This window comes from Bidens hawaiensis, unplaced genomic scaffold (genome assembly GCF_021521415.1).
Source record: "Bidens hawaiensis isolate Kalapana, Puna unplaced genomic scaffold, B.hawaiensis_p1.1 tig00000055_1, whole genome shotgun sequence".
Classification (NCBI taxonomy): domain Eukaryota; kingdom Viridiplantae; phylum Streptophyta; class Magnoliopsida; order Asterales; family Asteraceae; genus Bidens; species Bidens hawaiensis.
In genome coordinates, this window is record NW_027491016.1 from 1,940,313 (window position 1) to 1,965,289 (window position 24,977).

Sequence of the window (24,977 nt, forward strand, 5' to 3'; positions counted from 1 at the left end):
TGCTACTAAACATAGATTTTGCTGTTTGATGTTGTATCCCCACGTTTAGAAAAGTAGTGTGCAATGTGCATATAGAATCAAATAAAAACTATCAAAATCCAAAAAAGTGAAAAAGATAGATTATTAATGAACTCAATTCAATGTAAAAAGATGATGTGATATTCCAAATTTTGTATTATATAAAATACCATATGAATTTCTAGAAACATGTGATGTATATAACTAACACAACTGCCGTTAAAAAAAGAAAAATAAATAAAAAAACTAACACAACTAAAGTTTCCTTAAGGGGCACTAGCCCTAGACTTATCACGATGCTCAGTGACTACCTATTTTACAATTAACCGAAATTTAGTCATGCGAAAAAAGGCAAAGGAAATAAACGTTACAACTTACTAGTAATGTTGCTAGACACTTGCATAATCAGACTTAACAAAATTAAGTATTAACTCTCGTCTTAAAATACACGTGTCACGTCTTGGTGTATTCCTTGGACATACTCGTGCTAAAATGTATCATTATTAACAATAAAACAGGAGTTAATATCTATTTGAGTACATGAAGTTTATCCAGCTAAACTACCCTAGTACAGTTTCAAATTTTATTTATTTATTTATTTTGTTTTAAATCATGGCTTTGGGTTTTATTTTTCTTAACTGGTTTGGCTAACTTATTAAATTTATCTACTAGTAATAACAAAAATGAAATACAAGCTATAAATGACCGAAACGCCCCTCAATTTAACAGGATTGTTTAAAAGCGTTAAACCAAAAGACTCAACTAGTTAAAAAAAATTAAACATGAAGCCATCATATAGACACAAAAAAAAAAAAAAAAAAACAAATCTTCGTACTCAAGTAGTTTAACTAGATAAAACTCATTAACTCAAATTAAATTTAACTCTAAATTAACAATAACAATAAAGACAAACATATACAATATGTTAAATGTTATGGGTGTAAACGAGCCGAACTCTAATTCAACTTGGCTCAAGCTCGGCTCGTTTGACTTATAAGGGCGCAAGTTCGGCTCGTTTCAAACTATTTTTCTAAAGCTTGAGTTCAGCTTGTTTATAATTTATTAATTAATTTATATACATTTTTTTTATTTTATATATTATGAGAAAAAACCTTAAACGAGTCAAAGCTCTGTCTAAATGAGGTAAAACTTAAAAATATACCATACTTGTTAATGCTCGACGAGCTTAAACTAACTTTTCATACAAGGCTTGAGCTCGCACTTATTTGAGGCTGCGGCTCTGTTCGAGTTCAAAAAAGCTTGACTTGTTTCAAATTTTTTATCAACCCGCACTCAACTCAGACGGTTTGCACCCTAGTAAGTGTCCGTCCGGTTGCCATCGTTGTCCTTTGAAGTTTGACCTCTGGAAAACAGTAAAGGCAAAAGAAAATCAAAACAAATAATATTCTGCTTTTCAGCTTCTTCATATAAACCTGTAAACTTTATAAAATTATTATTATTAATCCAAATCCAGGAGTCAGAGAGAGAGAGAGATCTGAGCTGCTTTTGAAGAAAACCAACAGCAACATGATCCATAATTCCATATGCATCTTTTGAATTGAAACCCTAACTGTTTGCATCAATTCATCTTCTTCAGGTATCATATTGCTTGTTTCATCCGTTCAAATCATCTGTGTGTTTGTTTGAATTCTAATTTAGTAAGTAACTCGGATCTGTTGTACATGATGCTTATAAATTTGTTTTATTTGTGTCTTCAGATTTGGGGAAATTGAGCCCTAATTTTGGTTTTCCCCCAATGCCGGTGTTTAGAAAATAGGTGAATTGATAATAATTAGTAATTGCAAAAAGAATTAATGGAGGATTATTCGAAATACTCGCATAGTCCGGCTCATCTAGCCGTGGCCCAACGAGACCATGCAGGTCTTAAGAAGCTCATCGCCGCTCTCCCACGCTTAGCCAAAGCCGGTGCGGTTAACACCGAGGCGGAATCGGTAGCGGCTGAGCTGGAAGCTGATGCTGTGTCGGCTGTTATTGACCGGCGTGATGTTCCGGGGCGGGAAACGCCGCTTCATCTTGCGGTTAGGCTTAAGGATCCGGTCTCGGCGGATATTTTAATGGCTGCTGGTGCGGATTGGAGTCTTCAGAATGATAATGGGTGGAGTGCGCTACAAGAGGCGGTTTGTAATCGGGAAGAGAATATAGCTATGATTATTGCTCGTCATTATCAGCCGTTGGCGTGGGCTAAGTGGTGTCGGAGGCTGCCGCGTATTGTCGCGTCGGCGAATCGGATTCGGGATTTTTACATGGAGATAACGTTTCATTTTGAAAGCTCGGTTATTCCGTTTATAGGACGGATTGCGCCTTCGGATACTTACCGGATTTGGAAACGTGGGTCGAATCTACGTGCTGATATGACTCTAGCGGGCTTTGACGGGTTTAGAATCCAACGGTCGGATCAAACTTTTATGTTTCTTGGAGACGGGTATTCACAAGGAGACGTGTGTTTACCTCCTGGTTCCTTGATTGTTCTTTCACATAAAGAAAAGGAAATAACAAATGCATTAGAGGGTGCGGGTGCACAACCCTCGGAAGCTGAGGTGGCACATGAAGTAGCTTTGATGTCTCAAACCAACATGTACAGGCCTGGGATTGATGTGACTCAAGCCGAGCTTGTTCCTCATTTGAACTGGAGGAGACAAGAGAGGACCGAGCTTGTGGGCCCGTGGAAAAGTAAGGTGTATGATATGCTGCACGTGATGGTGAGTGTGAAATCGAGGCGGGTCCCGGGTGCTATGACGGATGAAGAGCTTTTTGCTAATGAAAACGGAGGCGAAAATGTTGACCATGATGAGTATGATGATGTTTTAACACCTGAAGAAAAGATGCAGTTAAATTCGGCTCTTAAAATGGGGAATTCTGAACATGCTTGTGAAGATGAAGATCAAACCCACAATGGCAATGCGGATTCGGGTTCGTTTGAAAATTCTGAATCCAACACGAAAGATAAGAAAAGTTGGTTCGGTTGGAACAAAAAGGGTTCCAAAACTAATGATCCTGAGGATTCAAAGATTTTAAAAAAGTTTTCAAAACTGAACGAAACTCAAAAACCATCATCTGAATCCGTAACAACTGTAACTGTAACAGACGATAGCATTACCGATTCTAAAAAAGGAAAAGATAAGGGCACTAAGAAGAAGAAGAAAAAGGGATCGTCAACCGACACTAAACATGAAAGCGAGTACAAAAGAGGGTTAAGACCCGTTCTTTGGTTAACACCCGATTTCCCTTTGAAAACAGACGAGCTTGTTCCGTTACTTGACATCTTAGCCAATAAGGTGAAGGCTATTAGGAGATTAAGGGAGCTTTTAACCACCAAATTTCCAACCGGTACTTTCCCAGTAAAGGTACAATCTTTTCATCTTTAATATGTTGTTTCAGCTTTTTGCTGTTTTTAATGTTTAATTAACCTGTTTGCGAGTGCAGATCGCGATTCCAATTGTGCCAACAATCAGAGTACTTGTAACATTTACAAAGTTTGAGGAGTTACAAACCGCATCAGAAGAGTTTTCAACACCACTATCGAGTCCAGCTCATTTTCAGGATTCAAAATCTAAAGAACCGGAAGGATCAACATCATGGATCTCATGGATGAAAGGGAACCGAGGTGACCAATCAAGTGACAGTGAGGGTCGAAGCTTCAGGGATGAAACGGACCCGTTTCACATACCAACAGATTACACGTGGGTCGATGCGAACGAGAAGAAACGCAGGATGAAGGCCAAGAAAGCCAAGATCAGGAAACACAAGAAGAAATCTGCAGAAAAAAGTAACGAAAATGGATCAAGGCAGGTGAGTGAAGATTTGGAGTGATTTGTTGTTGGATTCGGGTATGACATTTATGTGGTAATATTTGATTTTTAGGGTTCTTGTTCGTTCGTTGGTTCGATTGATTGTTGTAACCTGTATGCAAATCTTTGTTTCTTTGTTCCAGTGGTTTTGGTAGTTCTCTCAGGAACAGTTCAACATGTTGTATTTTAATGTTTTAATTATTTATTACTGCTCTTAAATTTTCTTTACTTTTGAAATCTGACATTCTTTCATTGATTTAACATGCTATCAAATATAAATCATATACAATCTGAATTAACCTGTGACATTAGTTTTTACATACCCAGAAAATAAACTTCAACTGATGCATTAAAAGACTAAAGATTGTGTCAAAAAGTACTTATTTTTATGAATAATTACAAACAGGGGTGCGAACAAGCCGAGCCGCTCGCTAGCAACTTGAGATCCGATTGATAAAAAGCTTGAAACGAGCCGAGCTCGAACCATGTATGGGAAGCTTGTTTAGTCTTGTCAAGCCTTCTATATGCATTAAGTTTACAATGCACAACTGAACTTGAGCCGAGCTTTGGCTCTTTAAAGGTCCTATACGAGATCGAGCCGAGCTTAGGCACATTTAAGGTTTTTCTCATAATATACAAAAATAATAATAACCATATATACATTAATTATCAGATAATTAATGGGCGGAGCCTGAGTTTGAAAAACAACTTACAAGCTCGAGCTCTTGTAAGTCAAAACGAGCCTAGTCGAGCTCCGTCTCAGCTTGACTGCACCCCTAACATTTCAAATCTAATTCACTAAATAAGATAACGGTCGCTTAATTCAAAATCTGCATCTGAAAACCCTAATTAAACCAGCAGCTTCATTGGATCATCCATTCATCATCATCATCATCATCATCATCATCATCAGCAGCAGCTCTGGAATTAATGGGTCGATTCTTAATCTTTCCGTGTCTCCCATCTTCTTCCAAGCATTCAAAACTAAACAAAGCCACTTCATCTTCTTCTTTCCAAACCCTAGTTTCTAAATTGAGGTTATTTATTGCCTTCATTTCTATACTAGACATTTAAATTGTTATTAATTTTACGTAAATGTGGGTATCGTGGTTGTAGAAATTGAGGTTTTATAGTAGTTTCTGTGATTTTGTCTTTGAGGCATTTTGTCGAACACCTTGCCTTCATGTAGGGCTGTTTGTGAATTGTTCGACTGGAAGTTCGTTTATGTTCACTCGGTTATTAAATGGACGGACATGAACAAGGAATTTCGTTCAATTAACGAAATGAACGAACGTGACCAGAGACCGTGTTGGTGAACATTTGATTATTTGTTAGTGTACGTCCATTTATGTTTGTTAATGTTTAAGCAAATTTATTATATGAAAAAAAACAAAATATACATTTGAGTATTATGTGATTAATTTATAAGTAAATTAGCATGTGAATATGAATGTTAGCCAGGCCGAACTATTGACAGTTGGCACTGACCATTCTTGGTTAGCCAAATCAAATAAAGCATTGTTTGCGTTCGTGTTCTTGGACCGTTCACAAACAAGTTTATTTCCTTTATGGATTAACACGAACAAGAAAGTCTGTATGGTTAGGTTTTCGTGAACCGTTCCCTTGTCCGATAAAAGCATAACGGACGAACATGACCAAGGCCTTGTTGGTTCATTTACAGCCCTACCTTCGTGTTTCATTTTTCGTGTTACTGAACTTGTAGGTTTAATGGTGAAGTTCAGGGGAGTGGGAAATTGGGTGTTCTTGTGGAACTTGAGAATGCAAAAGAGAGGGAGGATGAAAAGAACAAAGAAAGTGGAAAACTGGGTGTTCTTGTGCAGATTGAGACTGAAAATGAAAGAAAGGAAGCAAAACAAAATGATTTAGGTGCTCATGTGGAAACTGAGAATGAAAGCGGAGTCATCTCAGATTCTAGTGTTGCAAGCTATATATCTTATCCACCAGTGCATAGATACCATAATTCTGTAACCCGTGAAGATGGAGAATATGTACTGGTTCAAGCAGAGTCACCTGAGTCCTTATTTTCTTTGTCGGTCGATCCAACAGGGCAATCAAAGTCTTCTCCAGTTGGAGCTGATGATAAAGAAGTCAATAGTCATGATCATGATAAAAGCATTGATTCTTTGTTGAATCCAATTGAGAATCTTGCTGAGTGGAAAACGATGAAGGCAAGATCACCAAAGTCTGGTTTGAATCACCTACAAGAAAAAGAAAATTTGTCTTTAGAACAAGGAATCTCTAGAGTTTCAGACCGAAAAGAGAGACTAGAAAACGACACTGTTGTGGCTGCAAGCCTTGCAAGTTGGTTGGTTAAGCCCGAGAAGTCGGCAACACCTACCAAGGAAGAAAGTCAAACTTCTTGGAAGAGCATTGAAGATAGACCCATTTTAGGAGCTTGGAGCATTGACGAAGTCAAGCAGATATCTGCAAGGTCAACTCCAAGAAAGTCACCATGCCACAACCCTGATGACACGCCAATTATAGGAACCGTTGGGAGTTACTGGAGTCATCCTGGGCAAGCTACAGATTCTGAAAAATCGACAAGGAACAGAAAGGTATTACACACTTTTTTGTATTCATTTCTAAAGTTTATATAAATAGTTAATGCTTTACATATGATTACAGAAACTATATTATTACAAATAGTAAGAGTAAGCTTTTTTGTTGTAATTAAAACTGTTTAGGAGGGTTTATGCGTTTAATAGTTTTCTGATGAATTTAGACTTGTTTATATGTATACTAGGATAGAGCCCGTGTGATACACGGGTGGTTAAAAAAAATACTAACGAAACCTTTTAAAAGTTCACAGTAAGTGAATTTAGGCAAATTTTCTGATCAACTGTATCATCTTTTGTAGAATAATGGTTTAAGCTGTCACTCTTCCTCTAAGAGAAGGTTGGAAAGAGCATTCGACAAGAGTGATGCTTAGTTACTTTACAAATTGCAGCTGGCCGACTTCAAAATTGATTTTGTAAGAGATAGAGAGGTCCATCTCTATATACATGTTCCCTTTTTGATACCTGTGAATACTAGAAGTTGGTTCATGGTTACTCTTGTTCTCTTTTGAGTATTATGTTTCGAATAATAAAGTCTTCTGTATGAGAAACGTTTTCGTTGGCCAGTTTTTCTTCTGTGTACACATTTTTTTATTTGAAATTGCCAATTCTTATGAAATGCAAAGGCTGTTTTGGTTGGTTGGCAACAAAGGATACCACAATGGTTCCAAAAGCTAACCACTACATATTACAAGAGCAGTTTTCTTTAACCGTAATATAGTGCATTTTTTGACATATTAGTCCCCTTGCAAAAAGGAAAAAAAAAAACTCATCCAAGTTAGAAGATAATCATTTTGTGGTTTGTCAAAAAGATTTAGAAAAGCAAGAAAAGCTGAAACCAATTTTTTGAACAATTGTCCATAACCAGGCTCCATATGCATCCATTAGCAAGAACCGAAAAACCATGGGTGTAGAAATGGATATGATATGTGACTCTTGGGTTGAACACAATCAAATCAAATCACATTTAACATTTACAGTGTATTTTGGGTTAAAAATAATAAAATCTCATTTGATATGTAGCAGTTGCCTACTTGTCACTTGTTATGTGGGGCTAAGTTAGCGTTTGGTAGGAAGTAATGAGAGGGGGAATAAAATAAGTCATTGTGAGAGAATGAAAAATGGGTGTTTGGTTGGTTAATAAAATTGAATCAACGATTACACAAGCAATCATATTCCATCAAATCCATTCTTTCTCAACCCCCTTCTTTTTTTTTCATTTCATTTCTCTTGCACTTTACTCTCTAGATAACACCATCTGACACCCACCACCACTATATTCGCCACCACTCCACTTGACCACCACCACCGTCACCGCCATACCACCACCGTCGTCGCCACCATCACCGTAGTCGACGCCACCATCGCTATTGCAGTTTTATCTTTTTGTATTTTTTATTTAGAGATATGCGTATTTTTATCAAAACTGTTTCATTCATGCGTTTTTTTATTATTATTTTTTGCTACCAATAAACATAAAATAATAATTTATTCAATTCTTACAGGTTGATCAAACATAATAAAGAATCGACAATGAGTTATTTCATTCCCATGCTCATTCTATTTTTTCTTCCATTTCATTCCTCCTCCATTTTATTACCCTCAACCAAACATACCCTAAAGGTTCACGTGTCATCAACGGTGAAGCGTGGTGTGTTAATGTGTTATAGTCACGTAACTAACTTTTCCATCTAGACTCATAATGCATAATCACAAATTCATATACTAAAATTTGATGCATCTCTTTGCCTATGTATTTTATGTAATTAAGGTTCATATGTTATTAGCACACTAGCAATGATACTAGTCGTTCGTCATTTCAGAATTTTAACATAAAATGGGAGAAATAATTAATGTACAAATTTCCAACAACAATATTCATACAATGCATAACATATAAGTAGAAAATTATGACAATGTAGGCGGGCTATGAGAGTATTAGGTGTGGCTCTCACATATCACATGAGTTTCACTAACACATTAGTGTTACATCAATTTTCACTTCTCATCACTCGATGGGAAAATTGTTTACACTCCACCCGTGGATTTAATTACCCATTATTTTTTTTAAATGCAAAATAATATTTTTATATTTCGACAAATTGTAATGATTTTCACTCACAATAATAATAATAATAAAAAAAACATTATGAAGAGCCGGACAAAAATGTTCCACAAACTTCAAACGAAGTGTCGGGTGCTAATTTGTCAATGATGTTGAATATTGGTGACTGGTCAGGTGCATTGTTATCATCATACGTATAGGCAACTCAAAAGGATGCATGCTAACATTGCGCATATGTTCCACCAAAATTAGCACGATACAAGCGCATGCCAGCGCCGCTTATGAGAAAAAAATAGCTATTTTTTGAAACCAATTTGTTTTTCAATAAAATTTATGAATGTTTCATAATCAAAAAATTAACAATATTGTGTATTTAAATCTTTAAGAAAAGTAAACAAGCACAAGTTATTACATGAAATAAAGTCAAATTATATGATAAATGAAATATTGCACAGAAATAAATGCAACTCATTCATGAGCCTACTGATGATGGTCTTACACAACAGAGTGTTAAATAGAAAATTTATTCAAACTATGTCTTCACATTTTTTGCTCTACAACTTTCACACATACTTCCAAATATAATCTCTTCCATAATCTAATAGTAATTTAAGCTTTAGTAATCAAGAAGAAGAGATTAAGAGGGTGTTTGGGATTGCTTATTTAACTCTAAAAGTGTTTTTTTGTCAAAAGTGTTTATTGGCTTTTGGCTTTTTGAAAAGGAGTTTTTAAAAAAGTGTTTGGATTAACTTATGTGGTTGGAAAAGACATAAGCACTTTTTAAAAAATGTTTGGCTTAGCTTATTTACATAAAATGACCAAAAAGGGTAAAGGGTGGGTAGATTAGTAAAAATCCAATCAAAAAGCCAAAAGCATTTTTGAAAAGCCCCAAATTGGGGCTTTTTGAAAAGTGCTTTTTCAAGCCAATTAAAAAACCAAAACAAAAGGGCTTTTACATTTGCCAAACACCTTTTTTGCTTATTGGCTTCTTGAAAAAATCAATAAGCCAATAAACATTTTTCAAATTCAATCCCAAACACCCTCTAAAAGTTAGAGCAAAAAGAAAAGCTTTTCAAGCTACCAACTTACAGCTTACTTGTGTATCTGAGAGGTCATCACTATATGAGGTTGTTCTAGTTATTTGATAGGTGAAGATTCATTGTTTTGTTGATGATTTGAAAGAGAAACACGCTATCTTGGCATAGTGTTGCCATTGCATTAGGTTCGGAAACTCTATCTTGATATAGAGCTTATTATTGTTGAGTGAGTTCACTATCTTGATATAGTGAACATATTTTGAAGAATTATAAAGCTACGCACTTGGTATGTTTGGTGAAGAAGATGATCACTTCCTTTGAAAAGTGAGACGATTGTATCGATGATCCATACCGTTTAAGGAGAAGATTACTGAAGAAAACTCTCAATAGGGGAGAATACACAGATTGAATTACTTAGCATTCACTTGAGCCTCTATAAATCCGTTATGTGTGACATCTGCCCCGATCCGACCCGACCCAGGTACCCGTTTCTCTGATCCGATCTCTTTCTTTTATGATTTAATATTTATTTATACTTATACTTTACTTTTAATAATAATATATATTTTCCTTCCCGCCTCTTTCTCTCTCTTTCTTTCCGCCGTCCCGTCCCTCTTCTCTCTTTCCGCCTTCTTTTCCCCTCTTGTCGCCGTCCCGCCCTTACGCCTTGTTTCCCTCTTTTTCTTCTAACTCTTTGCTTGTCCTTTGTTCCTTCCCGCCTAGGGTTGTCTGCGCAGCTCCACGCGCCAGACTCCTTACAAGGAATCCTGCGTGAAGACCACCTGTTACAGCGATACGCGAGACGAACTCTTCTCGCAGCGCGCTAAGAATTGTAATTCTTCTCGCAGCGCGCTAAGAACGGTAGTTCTTCCCGCGACGCGCTAAGGATTGTAGTTCTTCTCGCAGCGCGCTAAGAATCGTAGTTCATCCCTCGACGCGCGAAGAATTATAGTTCTTCCCGCGGCGCGCTAGGAATTTTAGTTCCTCCCGCGGCGCGCTAAGAAATGTGATTCTTCCCGCGGCACGCTTAGAAATGTAGTCCTTTCCGCGACGCGTTAAGGTTGGTTCTGTCTGCCTTCGCGCTCGCGCTCTCTTGACCTTCTGTGTCTGCCTTCGCGCTCGAGCTTTCTCGCGCTGAACCCTTTGAGTTTTCTTCTGTTGAATCTAGCCGTTTGCTTTTGTGTTGTCTTATCTTTTGAGCTGTTGACCTAATCTGCTTTATGTCTGAAAAGTTACTTTCGGCGCAGCATGCGCACCAACCCCATTGGTTGGCAGATAAAGTGACTGACATTATCTTTGGAGATCTGCTTTTTCCATGCTTTGACCAGTACCTTTTTCTGATCCGCCCATGCTTTTTACTGTTCCCTGTCAGCCTTTTTCTCTTTTTCCCTGCTGCCATATCTTTTGATATCTTTTACTTGCTTTTGAATATCTTTTATTATCTTTTGTTTTGTCTTGTTCTGTTTGTCTTGGAATCTTTTCCCCTTTTTCTGGATTCATGTCTCCTAGGGTTTTCCTATAAATAATAATAATATTTTCATAACACTACACACACAAAACACTTAATCTCTCCTGTTCTCTTGCCCCTTGCTCTCTCTGCCGTCTTCCCCTTGCCTCCGTCTTCCTCCCTGTTCTGTCCTGCTTTTCCGGTAATATATATAATAATTTACTTATTAATTATGCTAACTTATAATCAAGACTTAAAACAGATCATTAAAACAATAATCTTTAATTATAGGTTAACTTGTGCTAGTTTAAAGTTGGTTCTTGCTTTATCTTACACCGCATCGTTATCAAGTGAGTAATCTCGTACCTAATCCCTTTTTATTTTTTATATTTTGGGATGTTCATGTGTTCATACAAACTTAGAGTCTTAAACTTGTTTATGAGCTTTAGTCGCGCAGTATCCCATGTGTTGAGGACGTTTACTTGGCTGTTTATTTGTATGTGTGTATCATTAACCGCTTTGTTCGGCCTATTCCGCAGTTTTCATGGATCCATTAGATGAACACGGGAGACCTATCGTTTACGGTTTTCTTTGTTTACACTTGCACAGATGTTTTCTCGTTTTTGTGCTCAATTGGGAGCACGGATTGAACTATGAACTATGAGCTATGATCTATTTAGGCTTGATCACAATCTGATTGCACCCTTGTTAAACACCAGACATACACGTGTTGCGCGCAGATTTATTGTTATCTATGTATTGTATTAAACTTGATTTCTCACCAACACGCAAGTGTTTGACGTTTATTTTAACACATGTTCAGGTTTGCAGTAGCTGTTTGGAGCTTGTGGACACATAGGACGTTTTCACTTTTGGACCTAGATTAAAATGTATCAAGACAAGTTATTGCTGTTCGAATATTATGATTTATAATATATTGATTTATGAAGATTTATGTTATCTTACTTTTACTTTGCGCGTGCGCGAATGAATGTATTTATTAAATATTGACACCCAATAGTGTCACGAGTAATGAAACAATATGTGGCGCCCCGATGTATAATCCGCCTTTGGTCGGGGTGTTACATTATGTCATCCATATCCTTAAACTCTTTAGTTATTTGCATTTATTTTTAGTTATTTGCACTTATTTGTATAAGTCATGAAAAGAATTTAACAAAGTAATTGGATCATTAAAATCGAATTAAAATCTAAGGAAAACTATTTAGCCCCCTCTAGTTTTCATGAAAGGCCCCGTTACCGGTAACCCTACTTACGTGTTGGATTTACTCATAAACACAGTTCTAAATATCAGAGTTAATTAAAACATTTACGCGGAATATAAAACTTTCATAAAACTTTACATAATTCATAACTTGTCTCAAAACATTTATTGTCTTTCACATTAAAGCATTAAATTTAACACATCATTGGTCTTCAGATGCCAGATTCTTGTTCAGTGCCATGTGTCTCCTCAAGCGAGCTGCCTCATCCTACTCACCTGCGTGCATACTAAAAGTCAGCTACGCTGAGTGGGTTCTAGATAATCACATAATCATACCATTCACATAACATTATATTCTTTCATTCATACTTTCTTACTTTCTTACTTTCATACCTTCTTACTTTCTTTCTTTCTTTTGTATTAACTTACCTTCATATCTTACGTTATAAAGAGCATTACGCCCTACACTCCTCGAGTATTATTAGAGCTCGGTACCCTCTTTCCTCGAGTTTTATTAGGGCTCGGTACCCTCTTTCCTCGAGTATTATTCGGGCTCGGTACCCTCTTTCCTCGAGTATTATTAGGGCTCGGTACCCTCCTTCCTCGAGTATTATTAGGGCTCGGTACCCTCTTTCCTCGAATATTAGTAGGGTTCGGTTCCCTAGTTCTCGAATATTAGTAGGGTTCGATTCCCTCTTCGTTACCATACAACCATACATCATACCTCGAGTATTATTAGGGCTCGGTACCCTTTCCGTAACCATACAACCATACATTATCATTTCTTTCTTCTATTATCTCTATCATGTTCATACACATAAACATACATAACATACTTACCTTATACATAGCGTTACAACCTGACAGTACGTGCAATATCCGAAGATCGTTCACGTACCATCAAGCAATTATTCATACATTTCACATTATCCACATAAGGCATACACTTATCTCTTAGGATAAGTGTATTAACAAACATGTTGAGTATGCACACAGCCCCGAAAACATAACACATAAATGGGGCTAGAAACTCACTTGAACACGGTTACGTTCTCCGTTGATCGTAATCCCTTTCTTCAGTTGTGCACGGTTGACTGTATAACAAGTATACATATCAATTTAACTATCACTACTTATAACATCTTTCTAGTCTTAATTACTACCCACAACGAACGGGGGTCCGGGGGCAGCGCCCCTGGCAGCGGGGTCTAGGGGCGGCAGCCCCTAGCAGGGTCCAAGGGGCAGAGCCCCTGGCTGGGGTCGAGCTGCCAGGTCAGCTTGGAAAAATTTTATTTTCATTAACTGTCTTAACACATTTTTCATTAGATTTTTAATTTATTTTCTAAACGAACTTGGCTTTAGGCGAAGTTAAACCTCAGGCGAACTTAGCTTTAGGCGAAGTTAAACCTCAGGCGAACTTAGCTTTAGGCGAAGTTAAACCTCAGGCGAACTTATCATCAGGCGAACTTAAACCTCAGGCGAACTTGTCATCAGGCGAACTTAAACCTCAGGCGAACTTGTCATCAGGCGAACTTAGCTTGCAGGCGAAGTTCATCAGGCGAACTTAGCTTGCAGACGAAGTTCATCGCTTGAAGGCGAAGTTGCCCAGATGAAGGCGAAGTTGCCCAGATGTCCGCTGTTTCGGTTTCTGATCAACATTTCGGGCGATTTTAACACCCTTGTTAAGGTTCAATACTACCCACTACACTTCCCGACCATTTTCGGTCGTTTATACACTAAAAGCTCGGATCTTTAAACTTCCAAGATCAAGAATCATACCTTTTGAGCTTGTTTGGATCTCGTTTATCTTGGTATCACCACTAATCTTTCTCTCTTACCCGGACCTCGCTCGATCCTTCCTTCTTTCTCGGCCCGGCCGGCGGCGGTTTTGGGTGTGTTTGGTGTGTGTGTATGTGTGTGTTTAGGAGAGTGGGGGAAAATGAAGATATTTTGGGATTTTGGGGGTATTTATATCCCTGAAATCCCATTCTCATTTAACCCATCTCAATTAATCCAAGTCCAAGACCCGCTCCTTCCCCGACATTAATCAATTACGCGAAATCACTAAACATAACTTCCTTTATTCATCATTAAAATTTTAGGATGTTACATTTCAACACAAAATAAGATTCAAATTCAAAGACCTAGTGTGTCTAAGGTGGTGCTTGCTTTTTGTCTGAAGATCTTTCTGGTCTCTTATGTCTGCGCCGCGCAGACCATGCGCAGACCTTTAGGCTTGCAGACTGTTTGCTTTTCTAGAGACGTTTCATTAAAAACGTCTTCATGCCCTCTTATCCTAGAAGACATGGACCTTCATCTTTTCAGATCTTCTGCATATTCTATCTTATTCCAAACCCTAGCCCCCTTTCATTCTACCTTCTCCTCCCCTTCATATCCTTCCCTTCACCAACGCGACCTCCACTGTCGCGCCGCACCACCGCGACCTCCACCTCCGGCGCCGCAATGGCCGCCGTCGCCACTGCTCCTCCCTAGCCGACCGCCGCCGCTACTCTTCCACCTAACATAGCCGACGGCCACTGCTCCTCCATCTACCCCAGCCAATCGCCGCTGCCTTCCTTTCTCCCCACATCACCGCCGCCGCACGCTGCTCCCCCACCTCCAGCCCCAGCTGCCACCTCCAACACTATCTACCTTGGCATGCTTATTTCTTCAAGATTTGATAGTCTATTCACCATTATTGTAATTGTTCTATTATTACTAGTTTGTTGTTGAATAAAGTTTGTAGAAGGTTTAGATTTACGAATGTGTTGTTTGATTTTTTGTTAAAATTGTACAATTATTACTAGTTTGTTGTTGATTAAAGTTTGTAGAAGGTTTGTGAATGTTTGTTGTTTGATTATTGTTAAAATTGTACAATTATTACTGGTTTATTGTTGAATAAAGTTTAAAAAAATTGGTTTATTTAATTTTTCGTTTATTATAGTAGTCTGCAGATTTTAAAAAACAAACAGTCTTCTTGTTGCAGACTGCAGAGTTTTGGTCCACCTCTTCTGCTGCAGATGTCTGCAGATATGGTCCGCAAACTACAGACATTTACCTCTTAAAAAAAAACAACACCTGACTCTTCATGCAAATCATGCCAAAAAACGAACATTAAATTAATGATAAGAAGATCAAAAATTGATGGAAACGACGCAACAAGAGGAATTTAATGGATGGCCTATTAAGGGAGGTTCAACTAGTTTAACCCTAATCGAGTAAATCAAAGGCATAGAAAAAAGCTACATACCCTAAAATCAACAAAGGAAAACCAATAGTATGCGATTGTAGATGTACAAAACATCACCGATGGCTAGAGAAATCGACAAATATTTTTCAATTGCGCCTGTTGGGAGACAGTGCCGTAAGACATGGTTTGACGACATTGAGAAGTAGATGAAAGCACCAATTCGACCATTATGTCACAGACGATGACGATTGATTCATAAATGTTCAACAAGATTATACCTGCAACTTAACAATACGTGAGAACGAAAAAAACAACAACGATAAAAAGGACGAAGAAGGGGAAATAGAAACAAAAATACAACAAAAAGAAAAGAAGGTCAAGAAAATAAGACATCTGCATAATGACAAGAAACAAACGCAAACAGAAGTTGTAAAACACGTAGTAAAAGTTGTAAAATCGTCCATAATAGAAATTGGTTTTATATATGTTAACAAATAATCATATTGGTTGATTATTTGAAATTTGATATTTGAATCCAAATCAAAAGTGTTTTGAATTTGAAATTCAATTTTTTATAACTTGTTAAATAAATAAAAGATTATTTGATAATCATGGAATGTATTTGTTTATTTAAAACACAAATCACTCTTTTGATATTAATTAGATTTTTGGAGTCTACAAATATATAATTCCAAAGAATATTAGGGTTGCTAAACAACTTAGAAAACCCTAATCTCTTTAAGCCGTTGTCGTTGTCACCCATCACCGACGGTTTGCCATATGCCATAGTCAATTCGGTTTGATGTATCAGTTAAGGTTCGAGCAAACCGAAAGTCGTTTATAGTTTTGGTGTTCGAGTAGAGTTTGAGTAATCCGAAAAGGAGTTTTCGGGTTTGATTCGTGTAGGTGTTTTCGTATACCTGATCTAGCGACAAAGTTATTGTCTCACAATGTATCAATTCTTTCAGTCCACCAAACTTTATAAGGTAAACATCTTATCTCATCTATGGCTCTAAGTTTTTATTGTATTTGCATCCAAACTCTTAGAGGACGTTCTTGAGTTGGTCAATAACAACCCATACATATCAATCTCTCACTGCTAAATTAAGCTTAAAATTAACACGCCTATAAAAGTATAAAACCCAACAACAATTTCATCGGTGCGATACATTACGATATCCTAAAACTGAAACAATTAAAACTAATAAAAAAAGATTATTAGTTACATTCTCTTTAATTTAGCCGCAAAATGTGACATACCCAAATAAATAAAAACCTTGACCATTATTATTTTAAAATTCTATGGATGACTTCTTTAAGAAAAAAATACACAACCCCCTTGCTTTATCTTTGATTCTTGACCAAAAATATATATTGCCTTGCCCATGGTATTGCTATTCTATTGCTATTCCACATGGGAAGTATACAAAATAATATTAAAGGCTCATCGGGGATCGTGGCTCCATCTTGACCGTCCAAAAGGCAGACACAATTGGAGTAATGCCATAAGAAAGATTCAATTCCTTTCACGCGTCCAAACTCATAATCACAATTCACAACCCAACACAGGTAAACCAAAAACTTTCCCAATATTATTATTATTATTATTATTATCAAGAAACAAAAATAAATAAAATAAAATAAAATAACATAAACCATAAAAAACGTTACCCTATTAGATTTCCACCCAATTTCTATTACTACTACTACCCTCAATTCATGACTTTTATTATTCTATCATATCAACAATCAAATTAAAAGGTAATTAAAGATCCTGATTAAATTAATGCTTTAGTTGTTGGACCAGTATACTATGCCTTTGCTATTGTAATATTGTAAAAACATTTTCAGTTTCTTTTTATTTTTGTTCTCTAAAATTATTATTATTATTATTATTATTAAAAACCCACCTCAAATTTTCCTACATATTATTATGTTCTTGATATCATCTACCATACTATAAATTAATTCATACCCAGGTATTAATATTAAAAAGAGGGTTGTTGTGACTTTGTGTGATGATAATTGATAATTGATAATTGATATTATCTAGGCTTATATTATTTTTATTTTTAAGATATTAATATTTGGCATCTGGTACATGCATATGTGTTTGAAGATTGTGTTGAATCTGGGTATTGATTTTACATGCAACCTGAGATGTCTGGATCCCCTTTTGGTTTTTAGGGATTTTGACCTGGTCAACTTTGGGTTCTGTAGCCCTTGAATTGATTGATTGATGTTTACTGGGTGAATTTGGGGATCTGGGTTTGTTTCTGTTAGATCAGATCTTTCCCTTTTTGATTTTAATTAGCCATAAATTGATTGATGGTGTTGAGTGTCAGATTTTAATTATAATTATTTATCCATTTTTAGGGTTCTTGAAGTTTGCAAGTGTATTCAACATCTGGGATTGACCTGCATTTGGTCAAGGAACATTGACCTAATTTTTGGGGGTAATGTTTGTTAATTCATCTCTTTTGAACTTTCGGTTTCTTTGAAGTCTGGCTCATGCGTAAATACATGTCTTCGATCCGATCTGATGTAGCGAGATGACCAAGGTTAGGGGTGCAAACGAGCTGCGCCGCTTCGCGAGATGCTCGAGATCGGGTCGATAAAAAGCTCGAAGTGAACCGAGCCGAGCCGCTCGCAAGCTACTTGAGATCGGATTGATAAAAATCTCGAAGCGAGCCAAGCCGAGCAGCTCGCAAGCCTTGAGATCGGATTGATAAAAAGCTCGAAGCGAGCCGAGCTTGAGTCTTGTATCAGAAGCTGGTTTAGTTATCGAGCCCGAGCTCGAGTCTTGTATTAGAAGCTCGGTTCAGCTCTTCGAGCCTTAACAAGCCTTGTGCATTATTGAGTTTGACCTTTTTTGGACTTCTACGTATTAACTATGTATTAACTTCACACCGCATAGCCAAGCTCGAGCTGAGGTTTGGCTCGTTTATGGTACTACACGTGCTCGAGCTGAGCTTAGGCTCGTTTAAGGTTGTTCTCAAATATATAAAAATAATTAAAAGTGTATATAAATTAATTTATAAATAATAAACGAGCCAAGCTCGAGCCTGGTCGAGTTCGGGCTCGGCTTGGCTCATTCGCATCCCTAAACAAGATGCATTATGAAACCTTATATTATTTAAAACTTGTTGGACATTGCAGACAATTTATTCAAAATATCAGAGATCTTGATTTTGTGAAGTTTTCTATATACATGATGGGGACCAAATTTATCATGCATCATGTCAAAGAAGAGAGCATAGATATCCCTTCAATTCCACCCGGGTTCGAGTCATTTGCAGCCGTTTCTCTCAAACGGGTCGATGACATCGCAAATGGGTCTAAATCTAATTCCTCTGTTTCCACTAGTCCTGACCCGCAGCCGGTCAAGAAAGAAGCCGAGGTTGAGCCCAGTAATAATGAAAAGATTAAGCGGTCCGTTAGGCCCAGACCTGGGATAAACTATGGCCGGCTCGGTTGCAGTTCGGGAGACGAGTCTGATTCTGAACAGGTTAGTCTCACGATGTTATCTTTACCAAATATTTAGTTGTATTCTATAGTATTGGTTGACTTAAAGTTTACACTTCAGAATCAAACTTCAAGCACGCAGATGTCTAAAGGGGTTATTCGTGGATGTGAAATGTGTCATAACTGCCAAAAGGTTGTTCAGTTTGTTACACTTTGTGTTTTAAAGTTTGAATTATTGTACTTATTTATACATTTGTTTTCAGGTTATTGCAAGATGGCGTCCAGAAGAAGCTCGGTTGCCTGATCTTCTAGAAGCTCCTGTATTTTATCCGACCGAAGAGGTGATAAAAATTTACTGAAAACTCAATAATTTGATTATTAATTTGTGAATGACTCTAATTGGTTTACAGGAGTTTGGAGATACATTAAAGTACATTTCAAGCATACGCGATAAAGCCGAAGCGTACGGCATTTGTCGTATTGTACCGCCTCCATCATGGAAACCACCATGTGCCCTTAAGGATAATAATAGTATATGGGAAAATTCAACGTTTGCTACACGTGTCCAACGGGTTGATAAACTTCAAAAACGGGGGGCGCTAAGTCAAATGTTGAGATCTAATTTCCAGAAGAAAGGGAAAAGGAGAAGAGATCAAAAGACCCACGGGTCAGAAACCGTAGCTCCGGTTGAGCTGGTGGTTCGCGAACCTGATTTTGGGTTTGAACCCGGTCCAAGGTTCACTCTTAAAGAGTTTCACAAGTATGCAGATGATTTTAAGAATCAGTATTTTAGAAGAAATGAAACGGTTACTGATGCGTCTGGTGACTCGGTTATGAAAGATCGGGAACCGTCTTTAGAAAATATAGAGGGGGAATATTGGCGAATGATAGAGAGACCCAGCGAAGAAATTGAGGTATCTTGCTAAAATTAGGCTTGCAAACGTAACGCACGGACACGAACGGCGCTTGTTCGTGTTTGTTTGTTTAAATTTAGCTGAACAAACGAACAGATGCGAACAGTTAAATGAACAAATATTCTTGTTCATGTTCGTTTATTAAGAAAATGAATGTGCTCTTTTTCTTTTTTGCGCGTTCATTAATATCTAAACGAAAGCTTCACGAACATAAACGAGCGAACAAACATGAATTTCTTTGAATCCTCATCCGTGATTGTTAATCCAAATCCACATAAGCAAAACATATGAAAGATTCTCTCCTACTTGCTATGTGTCTAAATTTACTAAATGAATTTAATCATTTATAAATGAACATAATCGAACCTAAACAAACATCAGTGAACAAAAATGAATATTCATGAACGATAATGAACGCTCACAGATCGGACATGCGTTCATTTAATTACAGTTCAACGAACATTCTGTTTATTTACAGCCCGACTAAAACATCTTAAAACATGTTTTTGGATTAATTACCAAAACAGCAATTTGCAAATATAACAATAACCATGGTTTGTCTTGTGACAATGCCAGGTGCTTTATGGTGCTGATCTGGAAACCGGTACATTTGGCAGCGGGTTTCCAAAAGAGGCTTACCAGGTGGCAGGCTCAGATACAAAGTACACTAGATCCGGTTGGAACTTAAATAACTTACCGAGGCTTCAGGGATCACTACTCACTTATGAAAGCAGTGATATATCGGGTGTTCTTGTCCCGTGGTTGTACATTGGAATGTGTTTTTCATCTTTCTGTTGGGTGAGTAGATCTTGCTTCTATTATTCATTTATACGCTTCACTAGATGTTACAATATTTAATTATTATTATCCTTTTCTTTTAAAAACAGCATGTTGAAGATCATCATTTATATTCAATGAATTACATGCATTTTGGTGCTCCAAAGATGTGGTACGGTGTACCCGGGAAAGATGCCATTAAATTAGAGGCTGCCATGAGAAAACATTTACCTGATCTTTTTGCTGAACAACCCGACTTGCTTCACAAACTTGTGAGAAATATATCTGTTTGAAAATTAAAGATAAATATATAGTTCTAAATGAATAATAAGTGAACTTGTTTATTGTAATTTAGGTCACACAACTTTCACCATCGATACTAAAATCAGAAGGGGTCCCGGTTTACCGGTGCGTTCAGAATCCCGGGGAGTTTATTCTGACATTTCCTCGAGCGTATCACTCGGGGTTCAATTGCGGGTTCAACTGTGCGGAGGCGGTTAATGTAGCTCCCGTTGATTGGCTACCACACGGTCATAATGCCATTGAGCTTTATCGTGAGCAGGCTCGAAAGACTTCAATTTCTCATGATAAATTGCTGCTTGGAGCCGCACGAGACGCTGTGAAAGCTCATTGGGAGCTTAATTTGCTTAGAAAACACACTCCTGATAACTTAAGATGGAAGGACGTTTGTGGGAAAAACGGAATATTAACACAAACGCTTAAGGTAGTTAAAGATAACAAAAAAAATCCAAAAATGTTTTGTTTTTTGCTAATTAAAAATTTGTGCGATTTGATAGGCGCGCGTGGAAATTGAGCGTGTGAGGAGGGATTTTCTTTGCTACACGACCCAGGCGCTAAAAATGGAGGCGGGTTTTGATGCAACAAATGAAAGAGAATGCAGTGTTTGTTTCTTTGACTTGCATTTATCAGCAGCAGGGTGCCGACAGTGTTCACCCGACAAGTATTCATGTTTAAATCATGCGAAACAGTTTTGTTCTTGTGCTTGGGGTTCAAAGTTTTTTCTTCTTCGGCATGATATTAAAGATTTAGCTATTTTGGTTGAAGCATTGGAAGGAAAACTGAGTGCTATTTACAGATGGGCAAAGCTTGATCTAGGGCTTTCGTTATCTTCTTATGTATCTAAAGATAATAAACAACCGGGCTCGGTTTCTGAACCACCAACCGAAGAACAAAAGGGGCAAGAAACGGTTCAAGATTTGTTGAAATCAAAGGAATCGTCACGTAAAGATGTTATTCTGCTTAGTGATGACGAGGGCGATGACTCATCAAAACCGCTTAAACAAGCCACTAAAAGTGAAGTTCAAGTGAAAAATGATTCTGATTCTTCTCACAAACCGCAAGATCTCATGGTTACAAAAGGGTCTGGTACCATAAGTGTGGAATTACCCAAAAACGATGAGAAAGTTGTAATTATTGGATTATATGCAAAATCCGGACAGGGAAAAAACACGCAAACCAACCCAGGTAAACAAAAAGGTCCCCGGATTGCAAAAGTGGTTAGAAGGATAAGCTGCAATGTTGAGCCGTTGGAATATGGTGTGGTCCAATCGAGAAAGTTATGGTGTGACAATCGTGCCATTTACCCTAAAGGTACAATTTTGTTACCATATCAGTTATTGTTGTATAATACTCGACAAATGTGAGTTTGAATATTTTGTCTTGTTGCAGGTTTTAAGAGTCGGGTTAAGTATATAAACGTGCTAGATCCTACAGATTCGTGCTACTACCTTTCAGAAATCGTTGATGCGGGAAAGAATAGACCTCTGTTTATGGTAATTGAAAATCATCTCATGTTAATTTATTAATAATTTCAAAGTTAAAAACATGTTTGTTTTCTTTCAGGTTTCGTTGGAGAAGGATCCGAGTGAAACGTTTATTCATTTCTCGCCAGTAAAATGTTGGGAAATGATTAGAGAGAGAGTTAATAGTGAGATCTCAAAGAAACATAAGTTGAAAGTACCGAATCTTCCTCCTTTGCAGCCTCCTGGGAGTCTCGATGGCATGGAAATGTTTGGTTTTTCATCACCATCCATCTTGCAGGTAAGCCTTAAACCTTAAACCTTAAACCTTAGTTTCGGCTATGTATATCTTAACGAGATGGTATGCCGTCGGTTTGGTAGGGTATCCTGTCAATGGATACGAATCGGGTATGCACGGATTACTGGGAATCGCGACCTTTTCACTCTCAGTCCCATAACAAAGAGGACACCACATTAAAGATTCAGGAGCCAAACATTGCTTCTGATTCCATCATTTCGGGCCTGTTTAAAAAGGCGAGTTTGGAGGAGTTAAACGCGTTTTTGAGTGTTTTGAATAATGAGGGTTCAACGAGCAGTCAACAAGAGGTAGCGAAGCTTCTCAATGACGAGATTCTTAAACGTCCCGGATGACAAAAGTTTCTAGTTTAACATTGTAAATACTTTCAGCTCATTTTAGTTTCGGTTTTTTTGATCCAATTTTAACGGTTGTTCTTCACTCTAGGTGTTTTTGGTAGGGTTTAAAGTAGAGAGAAACCGGAAAATTTTTTCTTTTTGAAGATTAACATTCATTTTAGTATGGGATAAGAGAAACCAAGATTCATTTTTTAGGTTTTATAATTGTTGTTAGATTGTTTTTATTTTGCATTTCTGTTTCATCTTTACTTTTATAACAGTCTTTTATATCTTTAATTCATTAAAACAGACATCCTTTTATAACCTTTTTTATCCAGTCACAAAACCAAAAACAATCGGTCGTGCTAAGCCTATTATACGGGGTAGGCTGTTCATGAGCCGTGCCGAGCCGAGCGAAGGCTTGCTTGTTGCTTGGCTTGTTTACAACCGAACCGAACTGAGCGGCTGAAATTCGAAGCGAGCGAAAACCGAAACGAGCCAAAATCGAATCAAGCATTTCTCGATCAAACATAGAGCGATTTTCCAGCATTAATTATTTATTTTTCACTATAAGATTTTCAATAAGAAACAAGTTTAGAGGTTGTAAATAATGTGTTTTGTAAACAAATTAGTAGTTTTCAGATAAACGTGTAATATGTTGTAATTTTTTACAAGAAATAAATTTGAACTGAGATATAATAAACACGTGAACAAACTTCTGGTATTCTGTGAACTTAAAGTGAACAAACAAAACTATAAAATTGACGAAATTGGGAATTTTAAAGGGTTTAAAGAATTGTATAATTATATTTAGGGAAAATCTCATAGAATAGTAACCAGCTTTTAAAAGTGTTCCAATTAGGTCACTGGTGCATATTTTTTCCAAATCGAGTCACTAAATCTTCAAATCAAGTCTCACCAATTTTTTTGTGCTTCAAGAAAGATATGGAGGATGAGATGTGGGGGGTCGGAATTTGCAATATATCTAAATTTAAAAATTTTTAAAAAACGCTAATTATATTAAAATTTAAAAATAAAAAATAAAATTCACGTCGCCACTCAGCGTCAACTTCGAAAAAAGATAAAGATATTTGCTATGTGAAACAAAAAAGAAAAAGGCTAAAAAGGCATGTTAAAACCTTTAATTTAATCAAATATGAAAGTTGAGTGACTTAATTAGAATACTTTTTAAAGTTGAGTGACCTAATTAGAACACTTTTGAAAGTTGGTTACTATTCTACAAAGTGTGTTGTCAATATATTAATATAATTTTAAAGGATTTAAAAATATTCGAGCCGAACTGAACCGAACCGAATAGACCTTTGCTCGTTGCATGGCTCGTTTACAAACCGAACCGAACGGAGTGGCTCGTTTACAATCAAGCGAAAAAACGAGCAAGCATTTTCTGAGCAATTTCCAAGTGAGCGGCGAACGAGTTCGAACGGCGAGCAGTTTGTACGACCCTAATACGGGGGATACAATGCCCAAGAGAATTTGCTACTAAAGCACAAGACTACGTTGTGGAGAGGGGTTTTATAATAGAAAGTGAGGCCACAGTGACCGCACTGTCACGTAGGGGTGAGACATTAACTAACCTTTATATTATTTGGTAACATGTGTTTTGGTCATGTAATTACTATTCGTTGTTACAACATGAGCAGCACAAGTTACAAACTAGTCATGCAGCCTTTGTTCTTTCTATCGATGGTATGCTAACACTTTATTCACCACCATAAAAGCATAAACTTCGTAGCATCCAATCTTATGCAAAGTGTCAAAGAGTACAACGTGACAATTTTTATTGGTGGTCATCAAAGCATAAATTCCCATCCACCGCACTATGATATCTTCTAAAGTTTGGTTTACTTAATAAAAAATTAACAATAAAATCATTTTTGTTCTAATTTTATTCACACAAAACTATTTGAAGCTATAATAAATACTAGTTTACATATGTTTCTTCTTTTATTTATTTATTTGTTTTTTAATTGTGTGCTCTAAAGTTCATATTAAGTGCATTTGAATAATTTTATAAATTCCTTTCTAGAGAATAATAATGAT

At 37.0% G+C, this 24,977-nt stretch overlaps 2 protein-coding genes across 2 annotated transcripts; both read left to right on the forward strand.

The window, feature by feature from the left end:
- The first annotated feature begins 1,786 nt into the window (after positions 1 to 1,786).
- On the forward strand, positions 1,787 to 4,005 carry LOC143550625 (uncharacterized). Its single transcript, XM_077041270.1, has 2 exons — positions 1,787 to 3,383; positions 3,463 to 4,005. Exons 1-2 carry the CDS (start codon positions 1,833 to 1,835, stop codon positions 3,847 to 3,849), a joined length of 1,938 nt encoding a protein of 645 aa, XP_076897385.1. The 5' UTR covers positions 1,787 to 1,832; the 3' UTR covers positions 3,850 to 4,005.
- A 13,524-nt stretch (positions 4,006 to 17,529) lies between these two features.
- Positions 17,530 to 23,134, forward strand: LOC143550722 (putative lysine-specific demethylase JMJ16). The gene is made up of 12 exons (XM_077041351.1): positions 17,530 to 17,823; positions 18,527 to 18,875; positions 18,954 to 19,025; positions 19,096 to 19,173; positions 19,243 to 19,746; positions 20,323 to 20,544; positions 20,634 to 20,795; positions 20,879 to 21,247; positions 21,321 to 22,134; positions 22,213 to 22,316; positions 22,387 to 22,584; positions 22,665 to 23,134. The coding sequence occupies exons 2-12, from the start codon at positions 18,579 to 18,581 to the stop codon at positions 22,932 to 22,934; spliced, it is 3,090 nt and encodes a 1,029-aa protein (XP_076897466.1). The 5' UTR covers positions 17,530 to 17,823; positions 18,527 to 18,578; the 3' UTR covers positions 22,935 to 23,134.
- Positions 23,135 to 24,977: the final 1,843 nt, after the last annotated feature.

Bases quoted from the DNA above. Each gene is read 5' to 3' on its own strand.
- LOC143550625 (XM_077041270.1), top strand. From the start codon at position 1,833: ATGGAGGATTATTCGAAATACTCGCATAGTCCGGCTCATCTAGCCGTG. The intron at 3,384-3,462 runs GTACAATCTTTT...TTGCGAGTGCAG, and splicing joins CCGGTACTTTCCCAGTAAAG to ATCGCGATTCCAATTGTGCC.
- LOC143550722 (XM_077041351.1), top strand. From the start codon at position 18,579: ATGATGGGGACCAAATTTATCATGCATCATGTCAAAGAAGAGAGCATA. The intron at 18,876-18,953 runs GTTAGTCTCACG...TTTACACTTCAG, and splicing joins ACGAGTCTGATTCTGAACAG to AATCAAACTTCAAGCACGCA. The intron at 20,545-20,633 runs GTGAGTAGATCT...TTTTAAAAACAG, and splicing joins GTTTTTCATCTTTCTGTTGG to CATGTTGAAGATCATCATTT.